This window comes from Lates calcarifer, linkage group LG10, assembly GCF_001640805.2.
Source record: "Lates calcarifer isolate ASB-BC8 linkage group LG10, TLL_Latcal_v3, whole genome shotgun sequence".
Classification (NCBI taxonomy): Eukaryota; Metazoa; Chordata; class Actinopteri; family Centropomidae; genus Lates; species Lates calcarifer.
This window is the reverse complement of record NC_066842.1, coordinates 4187044-4197071: the sequence shown is the minus strand read 5'-3', so window position 1 is coordinate 4197071 and position 10028 is coordinate 4187044. Positions and strand designations below refer to the sequence as shown.

Here is a 10028-nt window from a genome sequence, read left to right as displayed (position 1 = left end):
ACTGAACTGTGTGTACAGTAAGAAGAGGAATCACACTCTCAACATGTTGCAGTATTTCAGAAATATTAACATGTATGGTACGCACTAAGATTCTTAAATCTTACCTGATTTAGAAAATGTGAATGACCACACACATGACGACAAATAATATCAGATTTCACAGTTTTTCTTATAGTGTGTGGTGTGCAACAAGAAGAATCTTGCGTGGTTAAATGAGGCTTTAGAGTAAACAAACATGGCGGACGACGACATCTCTTGTTTGTTGTGCTTCCATCTTGAATCAGCGTGCTTCCTGATTAGCTAGCAGACTTTCCACGTGACAATTCAGAGTGCGTGCTCGCTTTCCTCTGTGTTCCTCCAACACAACAGGATTTTCACTTTTATCGTGGCGGCCCGATCGTCTTTCGGAGCAGATCGGGAGCGTAAAATCACAGTCAAATTTAATTTCCCTCAATTAGATAGACAGTGCTTTTAGAGCACAAAAAAAACAGTTCTCCAGTGATGTGATCCCCAAAGTTGAAAAGTTTTACAAAGTGATATGTTGACATGTAATAAGATGTCAGCTCAGGGCCTCAGATTCAGTCATGACCTGCAAATGAAAAACATGACAAACAGGAATGAATCTTTTTTGGTAATCAGACATTTATTGTGAAAATTAAATAATACAACAAAGTTATTAGTGTTTTATTTACAAGAACTGAAACAGTGTACAACTATAATTTTTTTCTTTGAGTGAGTAAAACAGTTTGTAGAGTTTACAAAATCATGTAGGTTTTCCCACAATGAGTTGATGAAAATTTTAAGACCTCCCTTTAAATACTCCTCCTCAGCAGACGCCTGAGTTCACGTTGAGCATCAAGTCATCTGAAGTTGATCTCGAACGCACCTCTATTTGTTTTGTGAATTGATTTTGTGTGTTCCAAAATGTTAGAACAGAAATCACAGGCTGAGATCTGCCACAATCTGTTGCCAGCTTCTTTTTTTGTTGAAAATAACTAAAGTGGTTGCATTATAGTTTATAGTACAAATATTATACTGCTTGTTAGGATTAAGTGATATCTTTGAGTCTGTGTTTCTAAATATTATTTTAGCTGTGAGAACTATGTGTTTACACTCAGTTCCTCTTCACAGCTTTATTGTCTGCAGCACCATTTTGCTTCTGTTTATATAGACCGCGCAGCTTGCTTCTTCATATTTAAACTTAGCTACTAAAATATCCACGCTGTAATTTTCCCGATTAGGTTGTGTAGCATCAGCTGAGGTGTTTTTTTTTTTGTTGTTTTTTTTTCCTTATTTACTTATGTTGAACATGAAAACCCGGTGACACCTGCCCGTCTGAAAATGGAAAGATGCTTTTAAAGGTTCTTTTATCTACTGGGAATATCTGGGAATATTTAACTTTTTTTTTTTTTTTTTTTTTTTTGACCCAGGCTCTGGAGGAGTCAGCAGCTAATGCAGCAGAAGAAGAAAGAAGGCGTCTTCAGACCCAGACTGAACTCCAGGACCGGTACAGGATGGACCTGGAGAGAGAGAAAATGGTACGTGGTCACTCCTTGTCACCTTCATCCCCAGCTTCTGGAGCAGAAAGTGCTGTCGCTGCAACAAACACACCAAATTTTATATTATTGCGTCATAGTGTGTTATTTATGTCAGTAGAAGTAGTAGTTGAATTAAGTGAAATACACATTTTAATCTATCATTTAATCTACAAGTGTCAGTCTAACTGAGAAGTAAAAATGAGATTAAAAAGATTCAAACTCAAGAACCGCAGTTCATGGTGAAGGTTGTTGAAAGCAGAAACAGAAACCACTTGACAGCAGATGAGTAATTTAAATCCTCACTACCCATTAGTATTAATACACATTTTTGAATACAGTATGTGGTGAAGACGTTTCTAATGTAGCTCAGTTAATACAGTGACCGTTTGTTGTTTCTAAACGGAAACACGTACTTGTTAGTATAATTGTAACAGTGCTTCACTGCCCCTGGTGATACCATTTTGACATGCTCAGTGCACAGCCATGAATGTGGTGAAGCAGTAGATGATTATCAGCCATCACTAACGTTTTGAATTTGAGAGACAGCTTGAGTTTTAATTTATTTTTGACTAAAAACAAAAAATGAAAAGGAAAATACAACGCAACCAATCATTAACACATTTATCTAATATATGTTATATATGTATATATATATAATACAGAGATAAGACAGAGATGTTGATCTAACTTTGACAGTGTTAAATGGACTGTGTATAATCTCACTTCAATTGCATTTTTAAAGTTATTCTTAAATCAGTCACATTAGAGCTGCAACCCAGTTATTTAATTATTTTTACCATTAATTAATCATTTGGTCTATACAGTGTCAGAAAATAGTAAAAATACCCATTACAATTTCTCAAGAGGCCAAACTGATTGCTTGTTTGACTAATAGTTAAAAAAAAAATTACATTTACAGTGAAATAAAATGAAGAAAAGCAACAAATCCTCACTTTCAGAAGCTGTAATTAGTCAGTGTTTCCATATGTCCCTGATAATTGTACTGCAAATTATACGCGTTCTGCGCTGCCTTCGTGGTGTAGTTGCATCTTTTTTCTTCATGTCAGGTAACAAAAAAACAATGTTTCTCAAAAACTGCTAATCCAAAAAACTCGACAGTTGCCACTGCACTTCTTTGGATCTTTAACAATACACCTGGGAAGTCTGAAGTTGATCTGTGGAGCGGTTGTTGAGAAAATTGAAAGACAGACACAGATATTCCTCTATTTATAGTTCGATAATTGTTGATGAAGTTTATTAACTGACTAACTACTAAGGGTAAATTGAGTATTTATACTGAATTCCAAATTACAAGTGTTGCTCTGTATTTCCTTGCACAACAGGTACGGCAGCAGATGGAGGAGCAGGTGGCCCAGAAGTCCACCGAGCTGGAGCAGTACCTGCAGCGTGTCCGTGAGCTGGAGGTCATGTACCGTCAACTGGAGGACGCTCTGGAGGACGAGAGGCGCGCCAGACAGGACGAGGAGGCCGTCCGTCGGCTGCAGGCACGGTCAGTGACAGTTTGTTGTTTGGTCGCTGCCATCGTATAGCAAGTACAGCCAAAAAAAAATTCAAGGGTTATGTTGGTGTAAGTCAATATATAGAAAGTTAATTATTCTACCTAAATGACGTAACTTCAGATGTGAGCTGGTTTATTTTACTTAATATTTACTGCATAGTAAACGGTCCATGACAGTCCGACATACACATGCAGCCAGACGTTTGACTTCTACTTCCCTCTCTCCACCATGTTTCCTCCCTCGTCCTTCCTTCTCTCTGCTGACATTTACTTTCCACCTCACGTTTGACTAACCAGTAGTGAGCGTGTCAGCACCGCTGCACCAACCTCAGTGCTTAAATTAAACCGCTGCAGTAGCACGACAGCGATCAGCCCTTTATCTCTAGACGTTGGCTTTCATCAGAACAGTCCACCATACAGGGGGTTGTCCAGTCTTTTACCACTTTAAATAAGTCCATGGATATAAATTTAAATAAATAATCACACTGGACAACCCAAATAAAGTGTTAATAAAGAATCCTGTGGTTAGAAAAGTAATAAATAAGTCATCCTGTCACCTTATGAGGTGAGAATGCAAGGTGCCACATTTTAATAGTCGCAAACCAAACAAATTACATTTTAATTAACTTCATCAATGAAGCATCATATGCACATTTTGGTTCATGCTTTGTCTTTTGAGGAAGCACTAAAATCTGAGCTGCCTTTATATAAATATGTTTGATGAGTAATATAATAACGTAATATATAATATATATAATAATGTAAATTGAGTGCAATCTGTAGTTACATCTACGAGAGCCATAACTGAGGTAAATAACTGCACTATAGCACCACCTGCTGTCACATTATGATACCACAACAACCTGTTTATCATAAATGCGTAAATTAGTTGCTTAATTTTATTTATTGGACAGAGGAAACGTCTCTGTCATAGATTTATTGACATTTTTATCATTTTGAATGTGTCTAGGCCTGTTAAAGTTTATTATTTTTAAACACTGACTTTAAATTTGTATGTGTAGTGATGATGGATTGGATTTTACAGGAGCTATAAGTGTTCCTGACAAAGTAGTATTGAAGAAAAAAAAATCAGTAATATTGGTTCGTCAGCATCAACAGTGTTTTAAGAGGAAATAGGGTTAGGGTTAGGGGAAATGAGAAGCCTACCTCTTGTAAACAGTACTAATAGTATATAAAGAATACTTTCCTCTCACCCATGTTAATGTCTTTGTGGGGCAGGTTACTGGAGGAGGAGGCCACGAAGAGGGCAGAGCTGGAGCAGATCCATCTGCGGCAGCAGCGGGCCATCTCGGAGACGGAGGCTGAGAAACAGGAGCTGGAGAAGGAACGCCTGGCCAAAGAGAGCGCCCTGCAGGCTGCGATGAAACAACTGGAACATCTGGAGCAAGAGAGGCAGGGGGCCCTGGAGCAGTACCAGGTCAGCTGAGAAACTGTTTTCTAATTCAAATTACAGTGTGGCTCGCGGACAAGTTAAGTAGTTAAAGCTGGGGGTGTAAATAATTGTGAACTTTATATTTAGATCAGTAAGTGTGTCTACATTTACTACAAAAGACTTTTCTATTTCTAGCTTGGCCACATGGTGTCATTATATGATTGCTAGATGGAAGGTGACTAGTTAGATAAAAAATCATACAAGAAAGTTAATACAATGTACTGAAAGTGCTGTTCTTTATATTAACTATGCTGTGTCTTTGTGTGTGTGAGCCAGACGGTGATGAGGAAGCTGGAAGACGCAACCAACAACACAAAGACCTGGAAGCACAAGGTGGCTGAACACGAAGGCTTGTTACGGCTCATTCAACCAGGTAACGACACACTGACCACGGTTTTCTTCTTCGTCCATCTTTGTGAGGACTTAGTTTAGGATTAAAGTTAGAACTATGTCTGAGTTAAAGTTAAAATCCTATTTTTTTAGCCAGCGTAGAGGTTGTGCCCTTACTCAAAAGGACTTATGTTGGCCGAACAGTGTCATGAAAGTCACACACTCCCTCCAGGATTTGAACCTGGTTCTTCTATTGGTGAGAATAGATGTGTTACATACACCACAGGAGTTTAGGAGTGGCTTCACCACCACGTTCAGCCAACTTAACAATGTCAATAATTAGTTCCCATTAACTAGCTCCTACATTTTGATAACTTGTCCCTGCGTTTTGGCTAATTAGTTCCCACATTTTAATTAATTAGTTTCCACGTTTTTATTTATTAGTTCCAACAGTGTAAAACTTACAACTCAGCACAGGTAATTCTATAATCCTTCTACAGTGTTCACCTGTTTGTCTACCACCTGCTCCTGCCAGCCCTATTTTTGTTAATGGCTATAATTGATAGAATGTTTGATTTAATATTATTACACACTCTTGATACAGATCAGTTTCTCTTGATGTATAGTCTCATGATTAATGTAATTATATTAACTAATTTTGCCTTGCCAGCTAATAATGAACGTAACATATTTGAAACTAGGTGCAGTGCACTTCATGCTTTGGAGAGAAAGCCTGTTGTCATTTCTCTCTGTATAAAAGTGTGGAAATAAATTAATTACAATGTGGGAACGATTTGTATCTTGTAAACGTAATAGTGCCTTTATCCTACTAATTTCCCAGTAGAGTTTATTAGTAAAATTAGTTGAGGAGAAACAACTTGGCTCCTTTTAATCCTGAGATTCAAACTCAGCCAACTATGTAGACTCTGCTCCCTCAAAACAGGTTACAGCTAAAAACAAATTCAAAAAAGCTGGAAGGGAGAAAACATAACAATGAGATATCTGAATTCTTGGCTAGAGGTTTCATAATAAGAATGTTGTTTACTACAAAGTAAAAGGACAACTTTAGTAGACATAATATCAGTCTGTCCAAACGCTTTTGGTAAAAGAAAGTTCAAGAATTTTAAATGGCTTCATATTTTTCAACAGTTCATCTGGTATGAATAAACTCACGGTCAGTTCACATTTAAAAGGCCAATGGATAGTATTTTGTCTTAAATGTAAAGTAATTCAAGCATTAATGACTTGTCAACACAATGCATAAGTAATCATGTTGTTTGTATGTTTAAATCTGGTTTTATGATCACGAGGCTGACCTCTACTTAAAAAGACTGGAGGAACTAGGAGCGTTTTTGGATTAAAATATTAATTAATTGATCTCCCATTAAATAACACACATGATTGGGACTGTTATAACCAAAATATTGCTGTACTGACAAGCCAACCACAGGGGAGATCATTTTTCACGAGGCTAGGCCCTTTTTGTTTTACGCTGCACAATATGTACCAAATGTTAAATAAATTCATAATGAAAACAAGAGTTATGAGTGTAATATTTCCACCAACTGTCTGTTTGCATGCAGTGCTGGCTGCTCAGTTTAAGTGTTTAAGATGGAAACAATGGCAGCTGCTCTTGTTGCAAAACCAAACGTAACTTTACCCGTTTGGGAACATTTCGGATTTCAACCAAATGAAACGGGAGAGCCAGCCAATTCAGCCAAAACAAAATCTAAAGTTTGCACCAGAAAGATCTGACCACGCTACTTCTCATCCAGCAGTGATGTTGGATGTGGTTAGTCACTAAAAAGCTATTTATCCTATTTTTCAGTTGTTGGTGGTTACATAAATAACCTTAGCACCATGCTCCTCAGCCAAAGATCGCTGTTGAATTAATTTAAAATGGCAAATAAGGGTATAATCCACCTTGAATGAAATATTCCTACCTCTCAGGTGAATAATCTCTTGAATTTTTCTTCTCCAGGTTCCAAGGGACAGCGGCTGATCACCAACTGGGGCCCGGCAGCCTTTTCTGAGGCGGAGCTCAGTCTGAGGGAGAAGAAATGGCAAGAGATGAAGAACCAGCCAACCCAGGCTCAGTAGAGCTGCTGTAAGACCTGAACCTTTAAAACATGTCTACAACTCAGAGGAGGAGAGAGGGGTGCTGGGATATACTGTAACATATCTAAGTAGCGACTCGAAGGAGGGTCTCTGGATTTTCAGTGGAATCCAAATGTAAGGGGGCATTAAGTGAACAAGTCTCTGTCATCGTAGGCCACCATAGATTAAAGGAGCAGTCACATTTTCAAAATATAAAGATGAAGTTCTCTTATTTTAGCAGGGATCCAATAATAAATACTAAACGAGGAAGTGATAATGTGAGGAAAAGTGCTGGAGCGAAAGCTTTGCGGTTACGTTTTTTTTAAGTTTCAAGTCCAGTGGGGAAGAAGTTCTGTTTCCAAAACAGTGTACAGGGATTTAAAGAGTTGTAAAGGCAGGAGAGTTCACATGGGTAAATACTGATGTTTAACCCCAACAACCACCATAGAGACAGTATATTACAGTAATTCTGGGCTGCAGGGCAGGAAAATAACTTTAAATAATGCCATAGCCCTTTTGATTTGTCGGTAGTTTAGCGTTTATCCTCTTAAAGGACCAATGGCGAAGCTACCAGTCTCTTAATACAAAGCTGTAACTGGTTAGAACTTCAGTCTATTAACAGAGGACAGTTGCTAACAGTATACAGGCTATAAACACAGTATCATATGTTGGTTTTTTATCTTTATCTATGAAATGCACTACGTCTGACCCTTCTGCAGTGTTTTAGGTTCAATCTGCTGTAAAGTTAAGAGCTGGTCAGAACTTTGAATCCTTGTGTAAAATCTTTGCAAGGAGCTACCGAAATTACTACAAACCACTCTGTTTCCTGTGACTACGATCTCCTTAACTCATTGGGTATAAGGGATTTTTGTAAATATTTTAACGGCAGTTCTGTTTTTTTTCTCTTTCTTACTAAAGTTAAGCTGCACAAAGGCGGCTAATGTAAAGTCAATGATGTTTAATAAACTGCTAACAAAGCTGTCTTCTAAGAAAATAAAACATCCTGAATTGAAATATCACGTACGATTCACTAAATTGTTTATTGAGCTTTTCTCTGTCTGACTAACTGGCTCTTAAACATTTCCTGCTTGTAAACACTGTGTCAGAAAATAGGGCATTTTGAACAAGAATGCTAACCGCTGAACGTTTGTACTGTGTTGTACTGTAACCTCCAGTGCCCTTGATACTGTCGTGAGTGAACATTGTGATTTCTATTTTGTGTTTTTTTATATATATATGTAAAAAGCTGAAGACTGAACTATGTAATAAAACATATCCTGAATAACTGGCCTACTATAATCTCTGGTTTTTGTCTTGGACTCACTCTGCACTGCAGGAATATAATAAATACAGATACTTTTTTTGTTTAAATTACACAAATGACAGAAATAATCAACTATTCTGATAATAAATTACTTGTTAAATTAATTTTTCAATGTAAAAATGGGGAAAAAAAGCTCTTTTCAGCCTCAAATATTACAATTTATCTGTTTTCTATCATATTAAACAAAATATCTTTGTGATTTAGCGATTAATCAACAATAAAATAATCAGTTGCAGGTCTAAACTACAGCTCTACACAAACACACGGCCAACAGCACTTTGCAAACTCCTTAAAACCTGAGTTATCGCTTAAAAGCCAGCGTGTCCACCTGATAGAAAACTGCCTGAACCTCCCTTGTACACCAGAGGGCGCTACAGTGCCACAAACACCACATCACAGCATGAAGCGATAACAGAACTACAGCACGTCTGATGGCAGAGGACAAGCAACAGAGGCACGGGGAGCCACACTTACTGTCAAACTGTAGTAAAAGTGTAAACCGTGGATCATCTGGGGACAGAATAGCTTAACGGTGACTTCATTTCCATGACTTCACTGTCTAGACCTTCCATTTTCCAAAATAAAGCCCATCACTGTCTTCTGTCTCCTGTCGAGCTATGCCGGATACAGACAACATCATCATGAGCTGTTCTATACTTGTGCAATTGTAATAATGATTAATTAAATTGTCTCCCTCTGTTTGTGATATCTGTGCAATCAGGGATTTACAGTAATTGGACGTCTGGAGCAGAGTGAGGAAGTAAATGAAGGTTACCTGCCAAACATCTGTCCACACTGACGGTGTTAATGTCTTAATATTTAGACAAAGCCTGGACTGAGCACTATTTATAATTAAACAAGATTTAAGATTACGGCTGGGTTATGTAAGTTTCCTCAAATGATAAATGTTGTCAAAACAAGAATTTTACTGAATAAAAGAGTCTTAAAATCGGTGACAATCAACAATGATGCAAGATTACATAAGATTATCAGATAATCAGTGAGTCAGACAGAAAATTAATCTGCAACACCTGATACTTCAATCATTAATCAAGAAAGAAATAAGAGGCAAACATTTGTTTCCAGCTTCTCTAATGTGCAGTTGTTGCATTTCACTGGAGTAAACTGCTCTGAAAACTTGTGATGGCCTGTTTTACGACACTGATAATAAATTTAGAGTTAGCTGTAGCTCTAAGTACGACTATGAAGCTGTTTGGTTCCTGATACCAGATATATTTTGATCTAAACTGTGGTTGGACATCCAGCTGTAACGACTATGATTGTATTTTCTGTTTTTTAAAATGTCCAGGTCGACTATGACTGTGGTAAAGAGTAAAATAAAGAGTAAAATAAGAGTTAGGCTGGTTTTCTTACTGCTCAATACACAACACAAGAGTGGGGTTATTGCATGCTGCATTTTAAGACTAAATCACAGGAAATAAAGCTAAAATAAACAAAAATGTCCCTGTGATGCAGGTTAACTCGTGACGACAAATTAACTGGATTTAATCTGGAAGTTTTCCTTCCCCTTCATGCAACCTGACAGTGAGCATCTAATCCTGACAAGATTCAATATGTGTAAATGAGAACAGAAAAACAGTATCTGAACGTTATGCAAAACAGACCAGCTTGTAAAATCTCCACTTTTAGATCAGCACCCCCCCCCCCGCCCTCAAAAGATCCCCAACTAAGTTAATTCACTCCATCCTCCCCCTCCGTATCGTGCAACAGTCGTTAATTTGAGTGAGACGGGACAGACCAAACAAA

General features: G+C 37.7%; 1 protein-coding gene across 1 annotated transcript; it reads left to right on the top strand.

Moving 5' to 3' along the window:
• Positions 1-2881: 2881 nt before the first annotated feature.
• LOC108887071 (switch-associated protein 70) lies at positions 2882-8222 on the top strand (the record flags this gene model as incomplete). Its single annotated transcript, XM_018682244.2, is given in 4 exon segments — positions 2882-3048; positions 4297-4495; positions 4787-4883; positions 6822-8222. Coding segments are annotated over 4 exon segments (582 nt in total), but the record flags the coding sequence as incomplete, so codon positions are not given.
• Positions 8223-10028: the final 1806 nt, after the last annotated feature.